This window comes from Solanum verrucosum, unplaced genomic scaffold (assembly GCF_900185275.1).
Source record: "Solanum verrucosum unplaced genomic scaffold, falcon-dt-bn FXZP01000196.1, whole genome shotgun sequence".
NCBI lineage: Eukaryota > Viridiplantae > Streptophyta > Magnoliopsida > Solanales > Solanaceae > Solanum > Solanum verrucosum.
Window position 1 is genome coordinate 508242 of NW_026020420.1, and position 27105 is coordinate 535346.

The 27105-nt window shown below is 37.0% G+C and overlaps 4 protein-coding genes across 4 annotated transcripts; 1 reads left to right on the forward strand and 3 right to left on the reverse strand.

The window, feature by feature from the left end:
* Positions 1–3893: 3893 nt before the first annotated feature.
* LOC125806902 (uncharacterized) lies at positions 3894–5527 on the reverse strand. Its single transcript, XM_049486658.1, has 2 exons — positions 5040–5527; positions 3894–4953 (listed from the first exon to the last, which is right to left on the reverse strand). Exons 1-2 carry the CDS (start codon positions 5525–5527, stop codon positions 3894–3896), a joined length of 1548 nt encoding a protein of 515 aa, XP_049342615.1.
* Positions 5528–9317: 3790 nt separating this feature from the next.
* On the reverse strand, positions 9318–13133 carry LOC125806903 (putative late blight resistance protein homolog R1A-3). The gene has a single exon (XM_049486659.1). The coding sequence runs from the start codon at positions 13131–13133 to the stop codon at positions 9318–9320; it is 3816 nt and encodes a 1271-aa protein (XP_049342616.1).
* An 838-nt stretch (positions 13134–13971) lies between these two features.
* LOC125806904 (putative late blight resistance protein homolog R1B-23) lies at positions 13972–15954 on the forward strand. Its single transcript, XM_049486661.1, has one exon. The coding sequence runs from the start codon at positions 13972–13974 to the stop codon at positions 15952–15954; it is 1983 nt and encodes a 660-aa protein (XP_049342618.1).
* Positions 15955–17750: 1796 nt separating this feature from the next.
* On the reverse strand, positions 17751–19706 carry LOC125806905 (disease resistance RPP13-like protein 4). Its single transcript, XM_049486662.1, has one exon. The coding sequence runs from the start codon at positions 19704–19706 to the stop codon at positions 17751–17753; it is 1956 nt and encodes a 651-aa protein (XP_049342619.1).
* Positions 19707–27105: the final 7399 nt, after the last annotated feature.

Sequence of the window (27105 nt, forward strand, 5' to 3'; positions counted from 1 at the left end):
TATCTTTGATTTTATGAATAACCTTCTTGCTAAACTTCACCCTTGTTTCCTTACCAAACACACAATGCTCACAAAGATTTAAAACTTAATTTTTACAACCATCCAACAAATTCTTCTTGTTCAATAAAGACAATCCTTTGTCACTCATATGACCAAGTCACAAGTGCCACAATTGAGACTGATTCAGACCACTCTTCCCAGAAGCTATAATTGCTTCCCTTTTAACTACACTGGCTTGTAGATAATACAGTCTAAAATGAAGCTTATACTTCGTGAGTATCATGGAGCCTTTACATACTTTAAGTGTTCCATTCTTTGTGTGAAACTTACACCCTTGATCATTCAAAATTGAAAGAGAAATCAAATTTCTCTTTATTCGAAGAACATGCCAACACTCAATAGTTCTGGTAATGTCATAAAAAATTCTCAATTTGATATTACCAATCTTCTAATGAATTATCATCACATAGGTAGACAGTCTCACTCGTCTGTTTGTAAGTTGCAAACAAATTCTTATGTGGACACATGTGAAAAGTTGTGTTAGAATCAAGAACTCAAAAATTGTGTCTATGATCAAAACTCATAGCACAAACTTTCCCTACATAGGCATTGTCATTAATTATTTCCAATGTCAACAATATTTGCTGAGTAATCAACTTTTTGCTTTCCTCTTTTCTCCTTTAGTTTAGGACAATCTCTTTTAATTCCCCTACTCCCTGCACTCTTAAAACTTCTGCTTCCTTGCTCTAGACTTCGATCTGACGTTGAACCTTTTTCTATTAAAGTCCTTAAATTGTGTTCTTCCCTTAATCACAAGAACTTCACCCTCAGCTCCACTATCCGAAAAGCTCTTCTTCAACTCTTTAGATCTTAATGCATTACTAACATCATCAAGTGAGATACTATCTTTCTCATATAGAAATGTATCAACAAAAGTATCATAAGACGGTGGTAAAGAACACAACACGATTAAGACCTGATCTTCACTTTCAATTTTGATATCTACATTCTTCAAGTTCATTATAATTGAATTAAACTCATAAAGGTGATTTTTGACTGGTGCACCTTCATTCATACAAAGACTTTATAACCTCTTTTTCAAGTAGAGGCGGTTTGTCAACGGTTTCTTAGAGTACAAATATTCTAACTTCTTCCATGTTGTTGCTGCAAATTTCTCTTAAGAAATTTCCTGAAGAACGTTATCCGGAATGCTCATGAATATCACACTCAAAGTCCTCTTCTTTAGGCATGCTTAATTTGATTCTTTCAACTCTTTTAAAATATCCTCCTCAATTTCCTTTCATAATTCTTGTAACACCAAAGACAATCTCATTTTAATCTTTTATAGACTGAAATTAAACCCTTCATCGAACTTATCTATTTCATACTTTGTTGAAGATGATGGAGACATCTTAACCCTTGATAATGTTTAGAAACCCTAACTATGCTCTGATACCAATTGTTGAAGAAATATCACATATTAACTAGCACACAATCACAAACAAAGAAAATAGAGAAGATTAAAACCACAAGGATTTAATGAGGTTCGTCTAGGTCTACTGCTCCCAGCAAAAGCAAAGAGAGTTTTTCACTATGAAAGAAAGAAAGCAAGTTTAACAATGCTTTAGAATCCCCAACTACATACCATATATATACATTCCAAGTATTCTCAAATAAGGGTGTGCATGGTATGGTACGGTACAATATTTTGAAGTTTCGATACCGTAATTTGGATATTAGGTTCTTAAAACATTATACCATTAGCATACCGATTTAATTCAGTATGGTTCGATATTTTGAAGTTCGGTTTCGGTATTCTACGGTGTGGTAAATCAGTAACCATAGTTTGTTCAACTTTGACTAATATATACTCGCATAATAAAGTATTATGACTTCGACAATTAAAGAAATGTCTCAATTGTACCATTCCACGTGTAGAAATATACATTCAAAATAAAGTACAAACAACTCATTTTGTTAATCAATTAAATTTCAATCAAAATAGAGTAGTAAAAGTTTCAACTTCTAAACATTTAGTTTATACTAATACTAGGTTGCATATTTCTTAGTATATATATATATATATATATATATATATATATATACACACACACACACACATGTTATTTATGTAACTATATACTTCGGTATGATATTCGGTATTTCGGTATATTATTTCTAAATACCAATTACCATACCGAATACCAAAAAAAATTACAATGTATACCATATACCATAATATCGAAACCACGGTATTGAAAAATTTGCTATGGAATGGTAATTCGGTATATACCATACCATGCCCACCCCTAGTCTCAAACCTACAAGGAAAAGGTTTTTCCAATCCTAAAAGGTCAATATTTTCGTTTTTCAAATCTATTAGGACAAAGGGTCTCCTAAGCTAATAAGAACTATAGTTTCCTAAAATATACAAGGGAAAAATTCAAGACATAATTAAGGGATAAGGCACAAGTACAGATTATGACCGAAATCTCAGAGACACACCTTAACTAAACTAAGGTCTTATTACCCCCTCGAACTCGTTTTTTTTTTATATAAATTTTGTACACCTTTTGGCTTACGTGGCACACTCTATGACTTCACGTAGTTGAGGCGCATGAAAGATGTTCGGATGCCACGTAAACTAAAATTACGTAGAATGTATTAAAATGATGTTTAATCTTATGATCTTAAACATGTCATATCGAAAATAATTTGAATTAAAAAGTTGTTAAAAAGAAAAGAAACATACTTTTTGAAACAGACTAAAAAAGTAAGGTCTAACTCATCGGTGGCCCCTTAAAGTTGGTATGAAGTTTCAGTTAGACACCTTAACTGAGCAATGTTCATCTTAGACACCTCATGTAGGGTACCGTTGTATCATTTTGACGCTCTATTTTCAATCAATAAAAATATATGAGGTGTGTGTTACTTTCGCGAATGACGTGTAAAGTGACAAACTACACGATGACGTTTGTCATTTGTGTCAAAAACAATTCTTAAACAATAAATTTTGAGTAAAACTAAAAAGTAACCAATGAATATACGAATTTTTGCCCAAATAATAAAAAATAATTTAAATCAACAAAATCCCCAGGACCCCCACCCCCACAGTCCCCTGTCCATTTAAAGAAATACCCCATCCGCGCGTACCTATCCATGCTCCTTTATTAGTGTTTTCTTCAACTATCTTTTTATTTCCTTTTTATCCCTAATTAGTAGGTTTAGAATTCACAAACAATTAAATTTACTCATATGTAAATATTAAATTCTTTTAAGAAAGAATCTCATGAATTAAATTAATAAGTAAATCTTGAAATGAGTCTATCCCTAAATTTCTTAAACAATTTCCAACATTTTTCATCAGTTTACAGTAACTAATTGTATTCACCATTGGATGTTTAAGTTTCAAAAATGGTGGCTGAAAATGGGAAAGAAGAAGAAGAAAAAATTTAAAAGTCAACAAAATAGGTTTTTCACGCACGGTCAATGAGTGTATTACATTCACTAAGTCATGTAAGCAAAAAGTGTCAAAATGACATAACGGTACCCTACACGAGGTGTCTAATATGAACATTGTGCAGTTAAGGTGTCTAAGTAAAATTTTGTGCCAACTTTAAGGGGTTAAGACAAAAAGTAATAATATAAACAAATTGAAAGAAAGAATAGTGTTGAATATGCTTGAACAACGGTCAATTATTAATCCCCATGTCATAATTAGTTGTAAATGGTAATTAATTATATACTACAGCAAATCTATATCATCATAGTGCATGTAGGATGTAACAGAGACAACAGAATAATTCAATCTAACAGAGACAGAGAATACAAACTTGAATCGTTAATGATAGAATACGATTGCGTTTAAGTTTAGTGCACAGACAATGTATAAGTTATATAGGAATTCCGTTGCAAGGAGATATAGTGGTTACATCCTCCAGATTGTTGAGAGCACATTTACGGCAAATGTGCACATCACATTTTGTGCACTGCAACGCGTTCTCCTTATCCAGTGATTTATTATTACAACCATCACACTCACACCGCGACCCATACTTACCTCTTTCCACCAATTTTAGATGGTGCTTCGCAATCTCAATTGTACCACCAAACTTGATATTGCGATTCTCAGAGAGTCGCGAGATGCAATGAGGATGAAATGATTGATCACACTTCTTACAATGATAGACCCAATGCTTGGGATGTACATACTCTTCGCATAGCTCACATAAGAAATCATCTGGATTTTTAGGAAAAGGGGGATACATGAGGAGAAGTGAATGTTCATCCCAATTGTGGATGATTTTCGGGGGCAATAGAGCACAATCGATCCCTAGGTAGAAGTGACAATCACTACAACAGTATGATGTAGAACCAGAGAGAGATTTGCCACAAGCATTGCAATCAGAATCTATTTTTATGGTATTTGGATTTCGAGTAAGGGGATGCGTATGTGCTTTATGATTAATATAAGTAGGAATGAAGGTACATTTCATATCCAGGAGGAATTGATGAGATTGATCTCTACATTCAAAAGACCAACCATTAGTCTCCGATTGACATTCACTGCATTTCACCACTGAAAAGAAGTACTTGGGATGATTTATGTGAAGTTGATCATCATGACTTGGGTGTTTCGATAACTCGAGACCATTGGGTAATTGGGAACAAGTATCATGAAGAAAATAGCTGCATTGTTGACAACTATAATAGTACTCGTCAACAATGGGCTCAATACAACCATCACAAACTAACTCATCATCCGCTTTTATTTTGGATGAGAGAAGTAATAAATGATGGTCGTTGTGAAAATTTACTATCTGCGATGGTCCTGGAATAGTTAGGAGGCCATTTTGCTTGAGAAATCGGCTAGTGAGTTTCACCGCTGCATTAGCTACCGGCAGCTGGACCATGTTGAACTTGGTGTAATATTCCACGCTTTCTTCAGTAGTCCTGAAAGCCAAGTGAAGGATTTACCTTGTAAGCTAGAAATGGACAATTGACAGAGATCTAGTAAGGACAGGGGAAATTAAACTTACATCTTTTTATCCGCGCATTTGATGTGTACAAAGAATCTACAGGGGAGACAATAATAAACCCAAAAGACATACTGCAATTGTTTGTGGCAAATATCGCAGCAGAGTTTTCTGATTCGATATTCTTCAGGAAGGAAAAACAGAGAGAGGATGTGATCTTTGTGGTTGTAGTGCTTGTATTTTTCGGGTAAAACTTTACATTCATCATGGATCCATAACTGACAATCTTTACATCGGAAAGAGCTATTCTTGATACCACAAACAATGCAAACATGATCTTCCTTGATCTCATAATTTAGATCATGTCTTATATGGTTTTCGTGCTCCTCTTTTTGTTGATCTTGGACTTGGAGAGCACACGATGCTGCATCTGGCGTAGAATTAGACTGGGTTTGAGAACAAGCATGCTTGTAATCTTTGCATCTCATCATATGCTTAACTATTTCCACTTGTTTCTGTTCCATCTTAATCTTCCCACTCCCTTGATTCATCTCCAACTGTCGTTCGTGATCTTTTTCTCTCTGTTTGGGGTGCAGATGGGGAGGAGGATGAAGATGAAAAGTTTCAATGGAAGTTTAGAGGATGGTGTTTTCTGGGAAATGTTTCTCTATTCACAAAAAAGAAAAGAAAAGAGATTAACTTCATTAGAAAACAAGACATGAAATACGTTAAAACTAATGGCGGAGTCCGAATTTTCATTAAGCGATTCAATATATAAAGAAGTAAACATATGAACAAGTCAAGGAATTCAATATCAACTATAAATAGGGAAAATGCATAAGTACCCCCCAGCCTATGCCCGAAATCCCAGAGACACACCTAATCTTTACTAAGGTCCTATTACCCCCGAACTTAATTTATCTATAATATTCTACCCCTTTTCGGCCTACGTGGCACTATCCTTGAAAAAAATGTCAACATGCGTTGGGCCCACAAGATAGTGCCACGTAGGCCAAAAAGGGGTAGAATATTACATATAAAATAAGTTCAGGGGTAATAAGACCTTAGTAAAGATTAGGTGTGTCTCTGAGATTTCGGGTATAGGTTGGAGGGGGGGGGGTACTTATGCATTTTCCCACTATAAATACATCAAAGTTATTTTGACTTTATATATATACACAATGTAATTTTTTTAAAGAAGGGTTCGGATGAAACCCTTGGGTACCCTAACTCCGCCTTGGTCATGGACAAGTTCAAATCACATACACCATCAAGGTTTTGTTTGATAGTTGGTAAGAGTTATGCAAATATTAGTAATGTAGTGATTAGTTACAAGAGAGTTTATATATTATTTTATGTAGATATTAGTTAAGCATGAATTAGTAGGGTCAACTGGTGCAAAGCTAGATTTAGATCAATTGAATAAGACAAAAGTATTGAAAACACTATGAATTATTAGTTTCATCCTCAAACTATTGATAGTCTTAAATACACTCTTCTACTTAACTAAATAAATTGTCATTTAGGGGTGTCACACACGACCTAAAGGAATTTATTAAATCAAAATTTGACTTTTATTTACAATGTAATTTTCCGCTTGATGCCCCTTGGTAAGGGTGGGTCCACCCCCTGGGTATTATGTCCATCTAAAAACGTGGCATATTTTGGAGCAACTGAAGTAGAAGTCATTTTCTAGCAAGCAACAAAGATGAAAAAGTTTCATAAATACAATTTAAGCAAAACGTGAAAAAGATTCCTCTTTGTAAAACATAATTTTTTCTTCCACTTTATAAAGTGTAAGAAAAACTTTCACTTTACAAAGTGTAAAAAATAGTTCCATTTTATAAGGTGTAAAAAATAGTTCTGTTTTATATTAAAATAGACACGTTATGAGAATAACGAAAAACGTTTGAAATATTGGATAAAGTGATTTTTTTTCTTACACTAAGCCTAGTTTAGTTACTTACTATAATAGTGATTTATTTTGGTCACTTTTATCTTTTTATGACTTATTTAGGTTGCGGACTCTCATTAGTATATGAGTAACTTGACTGTTTAAGCTTCTCCTTACACTTCGTGAAACATGTATTTTGAATTCCCATGGACCTAATAATATGCATTTACTATGGGATAATGCATAAGTACACCCCTAGACTATGACCGAAATCTGAGAGACACCTAAACTTAACTAAGATCATATTACCACCTAACTCATTTTATTCGTATTTTTGTGCACCTTTTGTGCTGATGTGGCACCTTCAACCACCCAAGTTGGTTGTGTTTGTACACACTTGCACGCCATGTGTGTAAATATTTTTTAATTAGGAATTATTTTTTAAGAAAAATTAAAAAATATTTTCTCATTTTTTTTAGGGAAAATGCATAAGTACCCCCCCAACCTATGCCCAAAATCCCTGAGACACACCTAACCTTTAATAAGGTCCTATTACCCCCCGAACTTATTTTATATATAATTTTCTACCCTTTTTCGGCCTACATGGCACTATCCTTGAAAAAATTGTCAACACGCGCTGGGCCCACAAGATAGTGCCATGTAGGCCGAAAAGGGGTAGAAAATTATATATAAAATAAGTTCGGGGGGGGGGGGGGTAATAGGACCTTAGTAAAGGTTAGGTGTGTCTCTGAGATTTCAGGCATAGGTTGGGGGGGTACTTATGCATTTTCCCTTTTTTTTTTATCTTATATTTAAATTAAGTTAATACACATTTTTTACCTTGTATCGAAACTATTTTTTTTACTTACATTCATTGTTTTTTCTCTTTTATTTGTCTATTGAGTTTATTTTCTTTGTCTTTCGTTTTGATTGTATTTCAAATGTCTTGTATTTAAAATAAGTTAATTTTGAAGGGATATCAAAATGAGTGAACAAAATCAAATAAAACATTAAAATATTAAAACATTAAAATTAAAGGACACTTATAAATTGTTTTTTTAAAATACACACAATTTATTAAAATAATTAAAAGTGAAAAGATAATAAATTAGATGAAAAAAATTTAAAGTGAAAAGAAATTAAAATAAATATTTTACAAAGAAAGAAACAAAAATAATTATATATATATATATAAGTTTTATTATCAATAAATATGTGTACTAACTAATTATAAAGTTACCAATAAAAAAATGACATGTGTCGAATTTGTGCACTCATCACTTGTCTTCAAGAGAGTGTGCACACTCTCTATGACATGTTAGTGTTTGTAGTGTATTTATTCCATTTTAAATTAGTTTAGAGGGGTAATAGGACTCTAGTTAAGTTTAGGTGCGTCTTTGAAATTTGAGTCATAGTTTAGGGGGTACTTATACATTTACTATTTCTTGAACTTTGTATCACGTCTTTAGTACTTAATTATGCTTATTTAATGTCAATCTTGAATTGCTTCATCTTCCGATCTTTATTGCAATATTAACTTTTGAAATGTCAATGTATATGTAATCAATCAAGAATTTATTTTCCTAATAAAATATACCCAACCTTTTCATTCATTTTCTCTTAATTATGGCCCCCCTCTCACTATATATATAGAGAGGGGGCCAATTGCAATTACAAATAATAATTCACAGTAATTCATGCTAGAAATAGACAAAGAGAAAATAGATTATTTAGTGGGAGCTATCAATTAAAAATTGGTGAACTTTGATAAAGTTGCGAAATTAAATTTTATCCCCTTCCTAAATCTTGTTGGCTAGGGTGGAAATAAAGTTTTGGATAAGCAAGGGTTGGTGGAGCTGGTTTGTAGCGGTTGAAGTGTAGCATTAAGGTGGTTGCGATTGGTAAAGCGTACAACTGCATAAATTCCGAGGTAGTGGATGTAGCTAGTTTGTAGTTGTTAAATAGTAGCATTAAGATGATTCAAGTAATGAGATGACGTTGATTAAGCTTGAATTATTATATTGAATTGTAAAAAGTGTAGTTAATTAAGGTGGAAACCCAGAAAAAGAACAAAGGAGAACTTATGAATAATGAAAGATAAGAACTATAAAGCAATAAAGAACAAGAAAGAAGAGATAACTTTATTTGAAAAATGCAGTCATTTTTTTTTCCACTGCTTAAGACTCAACCTTATAATAAAGAACTAAATTCATGGTCCTAAAAATCAGCAACACATCTGCTGAAGATAAACAAACTCCTAGAGACTAGGTAAAGAAGTTATTTGAGGAAAACTAAAGCTAATTTACTGCGGTAAATAAATAAAAGGCTGCAGTCCTAAAATATAGCAACTAACAACAAGATAGGGAGAAGTATTGATCATTACAGGCCTAAACACAAGCTCAATTTTTTTTCTTTCGGGATGCTCAAAATAAACTAGGCATTTTCTTTTAGTTTGCAGTGGCAAAGCTGTCATCTGTCTTATGGATGATGACCTTGAACAAGTTATTTCCATTTTCTTCTTGTTCATTCTGAATGTTCAGGGCTAACTCTTCAATGGATTGGTTGCACCATTTCACCTCAATCTCCTTTAGTGTTGGAATGTCACCAATACTAAATGGGATCTTCTTTAGTTTCTTACATTTCTGCAACTCCAGTCGCTCAAGGAAGGGCAACGCCTTATCGGAAAAGTGCCATTCCTCCAGGTCTAGTGTATCTAATATCAACAACTTAAGAGTGAGAAACTGAACATCTCGTACCTCCCATAGACTACCCTCAAAGGCTTTAGTCAGTAATTTCAGGACCTCAAGATTGGGAAGTTCCCCAATAATTGATATTTGATCCCATGGCAGACAAAACCGTGATAGGGTCAACTTTCTGAGGTTCGAAGGGAAATTGAACTCACATGTCTTTCGTACTCTACCATAGTAAAACAGCTTGAGAGAGACAAGTTGATGTAGAAAGTCCAGTCTGGGAAACATGTTCTTTTTGGTATAAGTGTCCCATGATTCCAAAATGATGCATTTCAGTTTCTTAAGACTTGCTAACTTTCTAACTATCTCATCCGAATCATCCCCATAACTCAGAAAAGGGGTCGACATTGTTCTCAGATTTGGCAACTTGTCTGAAAATTTTCTTCTGTTGTCAGGGGCGCCAAAAGAAGCACGATCAGTTATATGCAAATGCCTCAAATTTGTCAGACTCCAAATAGCATCAGGTATTGCAATTTCTCCACTTAATCCTATTGTAACAAAAGTTTCCAATTGCTGGAGGCTGCCAATTGAAGACGGGATATCGGTCATTTCTCCTCTGATTGCCAAGTACCTCAACAGAGTCATCTTTTCTAGACCAGCAGGAAAAGTTTTGCCGACATTTATACATGCTAAATCCAAAACTCTAACAAGTTTAAAGTTCTCACAAGCAAACATGGAAAATTTTGAAGTACCGCCATTTAGCACCAGGCTTCGGACAAGTGGTCCAGAAACTCTTGGTGAATTGTGATCGTCCCAAAAAGAAGAAATAAACAGCCGGCGATGCTCGCACTTAAAACCATCCAGGGGAGTTGAGACTCCGCTATAACTTCCCATCAGCTGATAAAAATTTTCGAGTTTGCCTTTAGCTAAACAAAAATCATGTATCAGATGATGGACGTAACATGATTTCTCCCGAGCGCTTGAGCTCTTTCTATCCACCGAAACAAGACATCTATCCATTAGGAGCATTAGGTATTCCATTGCCACATCCTCTAAGCTATTTCCTTCAGTTTGTTGTATAAATCCTTCTGCAATCCACAACCTGATCAACTTGGATGTTGGAATTTCAGCCTCCGGTGGTAATGCTCCAAAATAGAGAAAGCATGGCCTCAGACAATCTGGTAAATACTCGTAACTCACTCCAATAACTCTGGAAGCCTTTTGATTCTTACTATGCTGGAGATTTATAACGCTGGAAGCATTTTGATTCTCACCATGATGGAGTTTTTCCAGCACTTGTTCCCAAAACTTAACTGTTTTCTCTTTAGCAAGCACATGAGCACTCATAACTATGTCAAGAGGTAGGCCATGCATTTCTTCGGCTATTTTCATCGCGACTGTTCTGAGTTGTGGAGGAACATGTTCTTCTTGAAATATCTTCTTTGCCAATAATTCCAAGGCTTTATTTGATGTAAGACATTGAACATGATGTATGAGGAGTTCTCCACGTCCAACATCAATATTCTTAGCCACACTATCTGATCTAGTTGTCAAGAGAATCTTACTTCCATAGTTATCATCAGAAACGGATGCACTCAAACCATGCCATGCTTCAACATCCCATACATCGTCCATCAAAATGAGGAACCTCTTCCGTTTTAGAAGCCTGCCTAGCATTTCAGACAAATCAGAAAAGCTCCTTTTATCAAATGTGTCATTCTGTCCGGTGATATCACGTAAAATCTGAATTAGTAATTGCCGACTCTCATATTTTTGGGATATATGAAGAAATACACGAATATCAAAGTGGCTGATAATGCTGGGATCATTGTAGACTATATTAGCTAGAGTTGTCTTTCCAACTCCACCAATGCCAACAATAGCTATAACACTCAACGCCTTTGATCCTCTAGTCAGCTGCTGTCTCAAATAGTCTATATCATCCTCTAATCCCACGACCAGTTCATTGGCCACATCTGTTGGCTTAGAATCTACTGTCGTTGGTGTGTCTCTGTCTTCCTCTGCACCTAAGTTCTCTGTCTTGGCATCAGAGATTTTCTCTTCTTTAAACCCCTCAACCTCCCTCCTGATTCTCTTCATCTCTCCAGTGATATCAGAAACACAGAGCAAATGGTACCATACAGGTCCATCTCTGACTAATAACGAGTCAATGACATATTCAGCTCGGTGTGCAACAAATAGTATATCAGTTGCAAATGTTTTCAGTGCCTCATTCTTATGGCGCCTCTCTTCATGATTGGTCAGAAAAACACTTAGGGGCTCTAGGTTGTCAAATATTACCTGAACTTGATGCTTCAGGGAAGTGATTGGACCTGCCTGCCTGTCGAGTAGCTCCGTCAGGTTTCTTAAGAGAGATCTGATAAACCCCAGGTCATCTAACCTTGAGACATTAACATCAGGCAGTGTGAACAAAGGAACTTGGACCTCTTCCTTAATCTGCTTTATCTTTTCGACTAAATCATCAACTGCAATTTTTACTTCCACAGGCTGAATGTCATCCACATAAAAGTATGAAAAGATGGCACAACCAACTTTAATAGCCACATCTTCAATACGGGTCAACTGGCCTTTCAATTTCGAAAGTTCAGTATAGTGCCTCAGGGGATTTACATCAAAAGAACTCCAGTTCCCCAGTTTTCCTTGAAGATCTTTAAGTGAAACATTTATCAGGTCGTTCCACTTCCCATTCTCATTGAACCCCATTGGAGGGTCCTTAACATAGGAGCTGAGGAACGTGAGATCCTCACAGAGAGCTTCGATATCGGCCTTCAACGAAGCCATCCATTTTGGCGGGTTTCTTAGTACCTCTTTCACATGATCTTGGAGAGTCTGTATGAAGCTTGCTAGATCCACATCTGAAATTTGAGTCTCAGTTGCTAGCGGCTTCAATGCTTGGACAACACCCACATAAACCTCTCTGATCTCCGGTTTGTCAGGCCTGATTTTTCGCTGTAGTTGAGCAAGCTTGATCATGTCCGAAGAACACATGAAAGAAAAACATGCAGCTTCAAGAGCTACCTCTTCAGCATGAGTAAAGAGATGTTTGAGCTTCTCATGCTCGGTACATCGTGTAGCTGCAAATTTGAGAAAGTTTCTCAAAAACCTTAGCTTAGTTTCAAGTTCTCTGAGTTCTTTCCCTGCAGGAAGAGAGGATTGACTCTGATAGCTGATCAGATTCTCAACAAGAGAGTCGATAAATTCTATCACCAGCATAGGAGCAGTAGACTCAGAGACTGCATCAATGATCTTTGGCTTGAGAGTTGCTATTTCCTTTTTTATTATTGGAGCCAAATTATTCACATCTTTGGCTATGTCTTCGATCTGTTTGGAACGAATGGATTGTAGGCGTCTGCCTGCATTTCTGGACACCTTTTCAATCTCTTTTAAGAGATCTTCCAAGTTGCTGTAATCCAGGCAGCTGAGAAAAGTTCTCAGGAATTCCAGCTCCAGTTTAAGCTCCTGGAGATGGGATTTCGTCGACAAAGTCAGGCCACTGGTGCTCTGGAGGCGGACCAGATGATTCAAGGCGTCATCAACAGAGGTGTATTCCATCACAGATCTCTCAATGAATTCGTTAACACTACGCTTTCTCTCTCTCTTACTTTAGTTAATTCTCTCTCTAAATGTTGGATAGATAAAAAATTGGGTTTATTAGCTATAGTGGTCCAACTCTAATACATTTTTTTAACCAAATGAGCAAATCATAGTTCATAAACAAATATTTTAATTAATAAAGGGAAAAGATTCAAATATGCAATAAATTTTTTTTAAAAAAGCTTTATTCATGTCATTATCTTTTAATTCCGGTTTTGCAAAATCATTTTTTACCTCAACAAGACCCCAAACAACTTTTAACACTTTTCCATTGGGATTTTAGATCAACTGTACTCTTCTTGCTTATTCATCCTCAAGAACACATGAAGCATTGAAGAGTACAGATGATCCAAAACCCCAATTGAAAAGTATTAAAAGTTGTTTGTGGTCTTGTTGAGGAAAAAAATGGTTTTGCAAAATCGGAGTAAAAGAATAATGGCATGGATGAGCATTTTCTCAAACAAGAATGAAGCGATATTTTTAACAGATGACATAAATGAGCTTTTGTCAAAGTTTGATGGCATATTTTAAACTTTTTCCAATTAATAAATCACATATCTCCATATTCCTTTCTAAAAAATGTCATTACAAACTTCCAAATACACATGTTACTGGAGAACCCAACAAGAGAAAATTGGAAAACATTCTCCGCCTTCATACCAAACACACCCTAGATCTAACCTACCCGGACAAAACAATTATGGCCAGTGACTTGTGAGGAGGAATTTAGTAAAAAGAAAACAAAGAGCAAAAGCAAGAGAAGTTAGTACATATCCCAATTCCCAGTGACTAAGAAATGAGTCAAAATGCCAGCATCGAAGATACCTTGAAGCGTTTGGATTGGCTAGAAGATTACAGTGAATTGAATGCTAATGCCAAGGATCAAATCAGAACTCTTAGAATGCACCTAAGATTTCTGAAGATGTTTCTTGTATCAGTAGCAAAGTTGTCGGCCGAGGACATGAATGACTTCATGAGTCGTGTCCAGAAATCGGTCCAAAATGTTAGAGATGGACTTTGTGATGAAAATAGAGCCGTCAATTTGGAGAAACTGATTTCTGGTTTGGTTCAGGAAATCAAGGAACTCATACCGGATATCACAAAATATTACATCGATCTTTCGCAGTTGGAGACTACGATGAGCAATGGATGTCGGGTGGAACTTGTCAACTCTCTGTTAAAGAATCTGATGGATCTGATAAAATACAAGACTGGTCTGACTGTCGTTTCCCTACAACAAATTGAGGCACTTGAGGTGAAGTTTCGGTTTCTGAGAAATTTTGTTTGGTTCAGCTCCATAAACTGCATCAACCATCCGAATATACAAGATCTATTAGCACTAATTGAAGTAGTGTCTAGCACTGTGGCATGTCTATCATTTCAGTGCCTTTTTGAGGATGAAATCGACGAGGATATGGAGAAAAAGATGAAAGCAAAGTTCTCTCAGGTACTGTGGACAATTGAGCTGATTCGGCCAGGGATGAGAGATGCATATATCAACAGCCTCAAGGATCTACCATCGCGACTGGATAGCAATAGTACCATGGTAAATGAAGTTGTCATGGGATTTCTCCGCTCTTTCCTCGATGATGTGGAGGAGCTCCTAAGGTACAAATCAATTCTGAACGCTTCTGCAGAAATTCAATTGCAAAACCTTAGGGAAGAGTTGAAATTTCTGATAGCTTTACTGATGGATCATGCCATGCAAGACGATATCTTGGCACACACAGAAGCTGTGGCCAGAAAGACTGCTCCTGTGATCCACTTGCTTCTGGTTAGCACAAAGGATGACGGTGCTATCAACGAAGTCGTTCTGTACGAATTACATGACCTGTTGAATGAAATCAATCTTGTGAAGAAAGAGATGAGGAAGGCGTGCCCTGATCCCTCGGAATCAATGAGATCAAACTTCCCGATGAAGAAAAATGCATCGGTCCTAATTGATTTTGTTTTAAGAGCTCTCACAGAGATTCTTAGCTACAAGACAGAGTCAATTGCTTTAGTTAGGCATCAAGTCAAAATAGCAGAGGCTGAATTAGTGTGCCTGAAAATTTTACTTGACGACAAACTTCTTGAGCTGGAGGCCAATGAAGAAGAGGATCTCCAAATGGCGGTCACTGATGTAGTGCACGAGGCAAAACATGCTATCGGCTCATTTATCATACGGGAACGCCCTCTTTGGTATTGTATGTTACAACTGTCTGATGCCATAAAGAAGATTCGGAGTGTTAATCATAAGCTGTCTGCTCCTTTCGGCGAGACTGTTGAGATTGGGGTGGATGCTGATGCACAGAGTTCGGATTCATTGTCATCAGTATCTACAATTCAAGTGTACAAAATGGAAGTGACCGGTGAGGACAGGAATACTGAGGCTGAAGAACTCAAAAGGAGGCTTAATACAGGATCCGCTCGACTAGCTGTTATCTCAGTTGTTGTGACGTCAAAGCAAAATGTCACCTTTGTTAGAGAAGAAGTCTTCTATGATCGCACCACTGTTGGTCATTTTCAAGTTTGCGCATGGATTAATGTTCGACAAGAAGATGATAAACGAGCACTGCTGATTGACATTTTGATCCGTATTGTCAAAGATGCTGAGTTTGCTCGATCAGTTAATCAGCTAAGTGAGAAAGAGGCTGCAAAAGAAATGGACAAATGTTTGCAGAAAGTCAGGTACCTTATTGTGTTGGATAATACGTTGTCCACGGGGACATGGGATACCATAAGTGGCTGTTTTCAAAATAACAACAATGGAAGTAGGATTCTTTTTATCAGTTTCTAGTTCTACAACACAAAACTCATAGGCCTTGACATCAGCCTAGATTTCATTGGCTGAACAGCAGGGTTGGAAATGCAAGATCAATTAAATGCAGAACAGTACTGACATGAATTTTCAGATATTCTTGGTTTCTACATGTTTGTAATTTTGAATTAATGTGTACCGTCTTACTATTTGCAGATTCAGAAAATCAATTGATCAATGGCCCCATCAAAAACATCTCAGGATCCTCTGTGGTTTGAAAAAGTTTACGACAGATTTACATGTTCCAATCCAAGTTTTTTTTTAAATCATTGTTTATCTTAGTACAGAGACCTCTTATGTGTTATTTCTCTGTGACAAGTACGTCTTTTATTGTTAGTATTACAAAATGTCTCTCTTATTATGAAACTCAATTAATCAAAATCCTGAGAGTTTCTCTAAAAGGTCTTAATTTCTTCAGCTTCACTGTCATCCAAGTCTTGTTCTTCAAAGTCAAGACTATTACTATCACTTACTACTTTATTCCTCAACTTCAGCTGTCTGAAGAAACCTTACCTCCTATTCAAGAACCAGGTTCTTGTTAGTTTGCCTACATAAAGACGCAACACAATAAAACAGATTTTATCGTGGAAACCTTCCTCCCTCAAGGAAAGTAAAAACCACACTACAATTTTATTAACTTGAAGAACAACTCAAGATTACAACTCAATAATTAAAGGAACTAGCTCTAGTACCTCTACTCTCCAACGATTAACTATAATCGAAGACTCTACTCTCCAAGAAGCCAAACCCACTTCTTGTCACAATTCTCTCAAACTCTACTCTCCAAGAAGTCAAACCCGATTCTTGTTACAATTCTCTCAAACTCTCCTTCTCACTTAGAACACAACACCTAACCACTGATTCAAAAAATGAATCAATGTAATACTATACTTCAGAAAGAAATCCCAACTCTAGTACTTCTTTCTTTCACTTTCTTGATCTCCTTAATGATTTGACCCTCGCTGGAATAAATGTCTCTATATTGATATTGCAAAGACATTTTTCTTTCTCTTTGGCGTTGTCTTTATATAGAGGTTAATTAGACCTTAGTCAACTTCTATAAGGAAAGGAATTAGTTTTTCCTAGAAAAATAATCTTGGCTTGCTTGTCTCATTCCTCTTCCGCATAGGTTCGTCTGCCTTTATTCTTTTCCATATTTGACTTGGTTTGCTGTTGTAAACATGTTTCTCCTAATTCATATGTGTTTGTGATAACTTTTCCCGCTATTTTATTGTAGGCTTATGAACCTGTTTCATGTTGTCATCATCAATTTGTGAACCTGGTTCATGTTGTCATCATCAAAAGTTATTTAGCTTTGTGAAGTCATCACTCATTTATACTGCCATTTCTTTATTAGCATTATTATTATTATTTTTACCAACCAGTGCCAGCTGCAAGGCCCCCTTCCTACACTAATCATCACATGTTTCAGAAACAACCTAAATAATGACCCAGACCTCAAGTTTTTAAACAAAATTATATACTGAATTTTGACAGATCAAAATGGCTGAAATCAATAAACGAGTCATTCTCCAGCAACCGTGCCCAAGGGCCAGCAGAAGTTACACTATTGTGATCATTTTGTTAACAAGTTGATATTATTGTGAACACAAAACCAAGTTGTGCTACTTTGATACAAAAAAAATCTATTTCCATTGGAATAACATTGATGGAGAAGGAAATGCATCATTCATTTCAAAAACAAAAATATATGCAATGGTAAAGAAACACACAAGCAACAGACACATTTTTATGAGAGAACTAATATTACAACATTAACTCTTGTCCTTCCAAACTCCATGGGCATTGCAGGGGAACATAGTGAGCTTTGGGCATTTCACTTTCTCCAGACATTCCACCTTCGGGAACAATTCTCGAAATTCTGTCCAGTCCATCTCCATTTCTGTCAAGTACTTGAGACGTAGTGTTTCCACGTTATTCCAAGGTTCTGGATCAGTTCCAAACTCGAATTGACCCAAATCGCGAAGTTCCCCTCCTCTAATGTACAGTTCACTCAGCTTTGGCAAATTGTCAGGTTTTAACCAAGTGGCAGCACTTCTCCTAGGATAACATTTCAGGTCCAACTTCTCCAATTTTGGAAGAAAACCAGTTGGATGTGAGACATTCTCATCCGCTTTTTTCCCAGTAGGCAATTTTCTTGCAATTCCCTCAGGTTTAGGAACGTTGGACGCAGTACTGGGGTCTGGATTCCGTAACAAATTTCCTCCCCATTCTATAGTTAGGATGCGGAGTTGTTTGAATTTCTTAAGCACGGACAACTCACTCCGTCTGGGGAAATCCACGATTTCCGTATGAATACTTAATTTACTTAAGTTTTTCATGGCCGACAAATCATCCAGAGTGCATGAGTGTAATTTGTCTGTTGAATCTTGAACTTCAAATCCCTTGAGCACCACAAGATTTGTTAGCGCCCCGAGACCTTTTGGCATGCTACTGAGTAAGTAACACTCCGATAAGTCCAAGTGTGTCAAATTATGAAGTGAACCAATGCCCCGCGGGATCACCTCAAGACTGTGGCAAGCTCTGAGATCTAAGACATTAAGGTTCCAGAGCTTTGAAATTGACTCAGGGATCTCTGTTATCCCTGAAATTCCTTGCAAGCTCAAGAATTTAACATACTTTATATTAGCTAGGCCTTCTAAATCTTTAGGTTCCTCCACCTCAATATGCTTCTTGCTTGTGCTATCCCACCCTCCCAAGTAAAGAATGCTCACATGCTTCATCTCGGTAAACCATTCGCGTTTAAGCCTTAGAAAGGCTTCATTCAAATTAAACACCACATGAGCCATGGGTTTATATGACGAGGTTGTTTGCGAATTGGAATTGTTCTTGCCATTGGACTCCTCATTCTCCAACTTGTTGTCTTTCCGAGGAACGAGACAAGATCTTAGAGAACGAGTATGCTCTCTGATAGGGTCGCCTTTGTCATCAAAATCAATGAAATTTTCACTCTCAGCCAGCATGGTTACTGCAGCATGAGCCAAAGGTTGTAACTTGCAGCTATGAGCTTTTTTCTTAAAAGGGCACTTATCGTAAACTGGATGGATGAAGTTTCTTAAAATGAGTTGATTCAAGACACTCTCCGTTTCAGCCTTTGCGTTTACATCAGATGGAATGAATCCCTCACCAATCCACCAGTACATCACGATCCGTTTCTTGATTGTTGCATCCTTGGGAAACAGAGCAAAACAGAGTAGGCATTGTTTGTGTTGACTATCAAGGAGATTGAAACTTTCCTTGAATTCTTTGAATATCACATTGTTCTTAAACAGATCTTTCTTATAGAAAGAATGAACTCCAGCTAGATGCTTGTTCTTTTCGCGATTGGGGAGAATCTCTTTCTTTTTTGCATCTCTATCTGTTGGCTCCGAGTACCTAACTTTCACCTTTGAGGGTATCTCTGTTTTCAACCTCATAACCACCTTCTCGACCTTGGAAATTTCTTGATATTTAAGCATCTCCTTGGCACGCTCCTGTTGTTTCACGACCTCAGCTTTGTATTTTCTGAGATTATCGTAGGCCTCGTCAATGAATTGAATATCATCCTCCATCAATTCATGCAATTTCTTTGCTTTCATTTCATGATCAGTCGTAGTTTGCTGGTTTCCAACCTCCTGTTGGGGCGCGGAAGTTGCTCGGGGGAGATGTTCTTCCTCTTCCCTTTGTATTTCAGTGGTGTGGGATGAAACATGGTTGATTGCAGTTGCCATTGTCGATCAAACAAACAGAGATATGAACAACTTTTATTTAAAAGAAAATTATAAAGATAGCAATCAAAGAAATTCAGATCAACATATATTTGAATCAATGTCCTAAATATTCAGATCATATAAAACTCTTTTTTAGGAGTTGGTGTTGTCCTTATCCATTTCACTAGCTCATTAAAGATGTCTAAACACACCTTCAAGACCATTAAGCTATAACAATCTATTATGTTAAGGGTATCCAAAATATGTTATTTAATCATTTCGCATATCATTTTACTTGTATATGAAGTATTTTTTTCCGACGAAGGGTGTCAACATGTACCTACGCCCCGAGGTGTTACCTGTTATATTTTGATTTATCAATTTTATGTACTCCCTCCGTTTCAAAAAGACTGTCTTAATTTGACTTGACACGGAGTTTAAGAAAATAAAAAAGATTTTTGAATCTTATGAACCTAAACTAAAGTTATGTCAAATGTATAAAATTATCCTTTAATCTTGTGGCCTTAAACATGTCACGTGGAAAACTGAAATTAAAATGTTACCAAAAGGAAAGAGGTTATTTTTTTTAAACAAACTAAAAAAAAAAAAAGGTTATTCTTTTTTAAACGGATGGAGCATTTATTTATCATTTACATGTTGTATTTTGATTCATCAATTAATTTGCATTAGAAAAGTTGATTCAACTTTTTGTATATCACTAAAAAGACTCGAAATTGTTATTTACTCCATGTCCCTAATTACTTGTCCAATTTTTCTTTTTTACTTGTTCCTTTTTACCGATTCATTTTGACAAATCAAGAAAGAACAAATTTTTTTTTTACCTATTATACCCTCAATTAATTAATTTTTAAAAAGATAAGAACTTTTTGAAAATCTTAAATTTTTAATTTATTCACTTCATAATTAATAGGGGTAAAATACTCATTGTGTCAATCATTGTGTGTCAATTCAAAAGTGGACAAATAATTAGAGACAAAGAGAGTACTATTTTTCTTTAAATAATTATCATTTAATTATTACTCTCTCCATCCCATTATAGTTTATCACTTTTCATTTTGCACGGTGCTTAAGAAATCATAAATAAAAAAATAATTTTACTAATTCACTCCTTAAAAAACTTATTGAAAATTTTACAAATATATGTGAACACTTTTAAAAGAATTAATTGCACTGATAATATAGAAAAAAAATTACTCCAATATAAAGCTAACTTAGTGCTACTTCCACGAATATCTGGATAGCAAAAGCACGAAGCACACTCAAACAGTTGTCTGCCACAAAGTCCAAAAGGTTACACCTACCGAGGAGCGTTCACACGTCAATTTGGTCGGTTATTAATCAAAATTAAAATCAAATCAATTTAATCAGTATTAAAAATTTTAAAATTAAACCAAATGAAAAAATAATACTCTCTCCATCCCATTTTATATGTCATATTTTTACTTTGCACTTGCATAAAAAAATGATGTAATTTTACCCTTCTATCCTTATTTAATTTTTTTGGAACTCAAGTTTTCAATCAATGAATATGAATTAATTTATTTTGATTAATTAATTTAACCAATGAACATAAATCATTTACTTAGCTTTTCTAAGTAAGTCAAATATATGTTTTCAAGGCTAATAACTCACAAGGGTAAAAAAGAAACAATATGGTAATTTATGCATTGATTTTATGAAATGACAAGTATTATGAATCAACTATTTATAGAAAGGGGTGACATATAGAATGGGACGGAGGGAGTATACATTTATCGGTTTTAGTTCAGTTTGGTTCGGTTATTAACCATAAACAAAAATAAAAGAAACAATTCATTTAAAACGTGAAAAAAAGTGGCAACTGACAACAATCCATTCAAAATGAAAAATAGTTAGAGTAGCTGTCATTAGTTATTATAGAACTTTCGATCACTAAATTTACTATGAATAGAGCTTCAAAATTCACAACTTTGACCTAGAAGGAAGAGACAATGACATTTTCAGCCCCACAAAAAATGTTATAGACACTCGTATACATGAAGTGATGAAACCATGTCACGACCCAACCCACTGGGCCGTGCGGGCACCCACTCTAACACCTAAGTAGGAAAACCCTCATATCCCAATAGTCAACCATGCGGAAAAATTTCAAGAAAACAAATGTAATTGCAATAACACGATTTTATAATTAATACCCTTTTTAAATAAATTCTAGTTAAGACTTGTAAAGTAATTAATAACCCCAAGGACCTAGTCTAAACAGGTACAAGAGCTACTAAGAGTACAACTAGACAAGATAAATAAAAGACACAGCTCCCACCGTGCGAAAGGAAAAAAAGAAGTTGGAGATTTTCTTCGTCTTCACCTAAGGAAATGTCACCAATCCTGCATCTAGACTATGTCAAAAGACATAGCAAGAGTAGTATCAGTACAAAACACACGTACTGGTAGGCATCATTGGTCAACCTGACGCCCACCACATAACATAAGAAACCAACTAGTAAGATCATGAAATAAATCACTCGTTTCTCCACCTTCGCCCCTTTCATTGAAATACCTCCAATCACACTAGCATTCTAACTACTAACCCCTTTTTAATCAACTCACTTACCGGATTCTTGATTATAACTTAACCATTCTAACACGTAAGAATTTTCCCAAGTACAAACACTACCAAATCAACTAACCGTACACGTCCTACCTTACTTCCTCATCACATTACCAACCATAGTCACATAATACAATACTTCAAACTTTCTTAAAACTAACCTAATCTCATTTCCCCCCAAGGTGAAATCCATCCAACAATTTCCTTCACACACACTATCTCTACTCTCGCCATTACAATCTATGAACAACAAACTATAAATCGTCATAGCACGGGTCCACTAAGTATAACATAACAAACCAATACAATACTTTACTCACAAACGTATATCAAGCATATACAATTTTGTCAACAAGTACACGAACAACGAATAACTCACATCATTGGTCCTCTCACGTAACCCAAACTCAAACGGTTAGCATGCCGGAACATGGCAATCGCTCCCAAGTTAGTGTGCTGGAACATGGTAGTCGATCCCATGTTTATGCCGGAACATGGCAACTCGATCCCATATTATGCTGGAATGTGGCAATCTGATTCAAGTTAGTTATGCTGGAACGTGGCAATCTGATCTCATTCACACATCACAATCACAAACACAGTATATCATCAAGATCATACATTTAAGTCATGAATTCATGGCAATGATATTCATCTATCTCATTTACAACAAGTATGACCAACCTTGCAACATTCATACATGTACCATCATAATGAAGCAAGAACAAGCATATATCACACAAACATAAAATCACAACCATCACCTACGAATTACTCTTCAGTCCCCATCACATATATAATAATTGACCATACTCAGCCCTAGTTCATCATAAAGATTTCTTATTAGGGTTTAATCACAATTCATCATAATTTCTCAATGTCATCACTTCAATTATCGGATGTAGCATACATTCATAAATCTAGTTCCACTCTTGATTTCATGCCCTCATTCTTGACCCAATCTTATCCATGATAGCAATTCTAGGTTTTTCTAACAACTCATCAATTTCTCCTCACAAGCCATAAACTCACATACTTTAAACTCTAAGGATTATTCATGTAATTCACCCGGTGCAGAAGGTCCACACATAATCCTACCATTGATTTACATATATCATGTAGTAAGCACAGATTTAAAACTACTTAATTGTAAAAACCTAGCCTACCTGGGCGCCAAACAGTTGTACGGAATTTTTTACTTTAAATTTGGTTTTTCGGGCTTTAGGACAGTAGATTTGTCCAAAAATCTGCAAGATTTCACCATCCCCACGCTAGAAATTTCCTTCTCCTTCCTTCCCAAACTTAGAGCAGCTTTTCTAAGGTTTCTAGGGTGTTTTACGACTTATTTAGGTAATTTAGGAAGATAGAGAAAATAAGATTCCTCGCAATTCACATTCTGCCTCGCTTATCCCGCTTTGGCGCCACCTTACCCCGCCCTGGCGGCGGTGCCCCAGTGGCACCTAGCCCATCTTGGCGGGACAATGGCCCAGATTTTTCTCAAATTCTTATTTTTCCCAGTAACGATGGTTCGGTCATTACAATAGATACCAATTTACCTTTCGTTCATCCCCGAACGACTAGTCTATGGATATCACAAACTCTAGATTCGGGACACCCCCAACTATCGAATTGATCAAACACGGAAACTACGATGAATCGTAATCTTTCATTTAAATTAACACATGAAAAAGCATTATACTCTAAGACTAGGGGAAACTCTGATGCAATACGTGAAGATCAAACACGTTCAACCCTACACAGCCTAGCCCGCCGGGGCAGCAACCCTCCCGTTGTGGTGGGGCCGTTGTGGCGAGATATCTCCCGCTATAGCGGGAGATCGAAAACAGTAAAGAGGGAAATAGGGAATGGTTTCCTCATTTCCTCTTTTTTTAACTCAAAACTCCTAAAAAATTCTCTCAACCCAATCGCTCGGAACGTCAATCCAAGGTAAACTTCTCGTTTCCCACTCTCATTACTTCATGACTTGATTAAACAACTATTGCATGATGTTATTTGATTGCTTAGATACGGTTTTTGGGGTAATTATTTGAAATTGAACTAGGTTGCTAGATTGCTATCATGTACGAAGCATGGTTACTTCATTACGTCCCTAATATTTACACAACGTCCTGGGTGCAAGGATTTCTTAAAAACATAGTTGAATCGGTACAAAAATGGGTAGGGGAAGTTGAAAGGTCTTCTTGACATAAACTTGAAATTAGGCACTGTTTTGAGGTTATTTTGTTGAAATGATTGCTTATTTATGTTCTAGGATAGTTAATATACTCTGATCTGCTGGAATTCTATCGAAAACGGGGATTTTAGGGTGAAAAGACGCCATTGTGGCGCCTGGTGTTTGTCCCAGATGAAGGCCGTTGTGGCGGCCTTCATCCCGTTGTGGCGACCTTCATCATCCCACTCTGGCAGGATTTTGGCCGCTGTGGCGGGATGTGCTAGACCAGTGGCCTTACCCTTAACACAAATTTTTCTCTTTCTTGAATCTTTGTCTTACACTGATGGTCCTATCACATTCTAACTTATATTGCACTTATTGCAGGCTTCTAAATGGCAGGACAAAATAACGAACACTTGCTCTTCATCCGCTTCCCTGATGCCGCGAGTCGGGAAAGACATCATAATTATCGCAACACAGAGTGTTGTTGCGAGATGGGTTTTGTGCTGAACAAGCTAGATGAGAAGGCACCTGCCTTCTATGCTCAGTTGGTAGAGTTTGGGTGGATTCTGTTGACTGAGACTCCCCCAGATGCACGAGCTAACTGGGTGCGGGAGTTCTATGCTATCTTGCCCACCGTTCGCTGGGACGACCTTAGTCCCGCCATCTGCATTTCGGGAGTTGACATCCCCCTGAATGCCACTACTATTAATGAGGCCCTAGAGGTACCGAACCATCCTTTCGAGGACCGATTAAGGGAGATGGATCTGGAATGGCTAAGAGACATTATTGCCGAGCCTGCACGCCGGGATCAGGTTTATTGGCTACTACAGAGGGCATCACTAGTACGGACTGGTCACCTGATGCTAAGAAGTGGCTACACTTGGTGACTAGGAGGATCCACCCAACGGGCAACAGCATCGACGTGACCTTTCCTCGAGCTATAGTGGTGGCATGCGTTATATAGGGTATTCAGCTAAATGTGGGGGCATAGATTATCTCGGAGTGGAAAATGTTCTACCGGGGTAATAAGAAGGCGTTCTTTCTCCTCGGTCTCATTACTACTCTATGCAAACGGGCAGGAGTGCCCTTATTCAATGCTGACGAGGTACTTCCCATGGATCCCCTCATTCACCCGCTTTTGATTCGGACAGGTTCTACTTTCAGGGGTAAGAGGAGGAGAGCAAGCAAGGCTAGCAACAGTAAGGCGGTCGTGGATTCAGACGACGAGGACCCACTCACAGGTGCACAGGTTGAGGAGGACTTAGCGGCTGTCCAAGAGAGGATGTGAGTGGCTACACTGAATTCACTTTGGTCCCACCCAGCACTGCCCTAGAGGTCGAAATGCTCCGCCGCCATCTGCGCAAAGAGAGGAGAAATGGTGTGGTCAGGGATCGTCTAATGATTTCGGATGTGGAAAACGGTCAAGGTCATAATTACTTGCGTGGCACCCGGCTAGGAACTTCCCCAACTCGAGCCACCAGACTTCAGGGATTTATCTATGCTGAATGAGGCTTGGAATGGCGTGACACCCTCGGAGAACCTCGATTCAGACATCGACACTACCCAGTCCGAGAGTCTTTGATCAGTTTTCCCTTCACCCCTCTTGGGCTTGTAAATTTAAGACAGCTTGTTTTTACCTTTTGACTTTCTAAGTTTTGAAGCGCATGGATGCTCGTTTTTTTGGCTGTCTGATGCAATCCTATATTTAAGTTTGAAGTTTCATAATCTCCCTATTTTTGTTGCTGAACACTGTTTGGAGTTGAAGGGATTTACTCGGATCCCATTCGGGGTTTGAAATGTTTTATGAGAGAAAAACAGGGGAGGCTGGGTGAGGTTCTCCTCGCCCCGTCCTGCTCTGGCGGAGGAATTCCCACTGTGGCGGCATCGCTAAGGCAATAATAGTCCCGCCCCAGCGGCTTCGACTGGACCAGAACCCAGGCCAATAATTTCTGGGTTCTTCTCTCATCCTTCTATGGTTTTCCCGGTTCCCCTTTTTACCACTTAATCGGACTTCTAGATTTTCCCCGCTAGGGTACACGATACTCGGGCCATATCGTTATAAACTACTCAGCACCACAGCCTATACATCCTCAGGATACGCCCAGACATTACAACTTGCATAATTTACACAAATTAGCCAACACATTGTGCATACTAAGGGTTCAAGTACACATATATAACCCATGAATTCACATCCTTACACTTTAGCATGTTTATTTTTACATTCACCGTTAATTCAATCCAGACAAACAACACCGTGCCCTAAACCATGCCACACACATCCACTATAACACCTCTACATCATTAGTAAATCAGACTCCTAAGAATACTTCCGCATATACAATTATTTCACTCAACACGGAGCACACAATTACAATTAATTCAAACAACAAGAATCACACAATCCAAGTTATTTCAGGCAACAAGAAGCGCACCTTCACAGTTTCTAAAATACAATGCACAGGCAATTTCAATTTATTAGTTAGTTCATTCCATAAATGACCATTATTGGTCATCCATGCTCCTTATAGCCTCTAAGGCTAGATACCAATTGGAACCTTCCAGTTCCAATTAATTTGTTGGTGTCCCTTCGGTCATATCAACGACGTCAAGTTCACTTCGTTGAAATACCAATT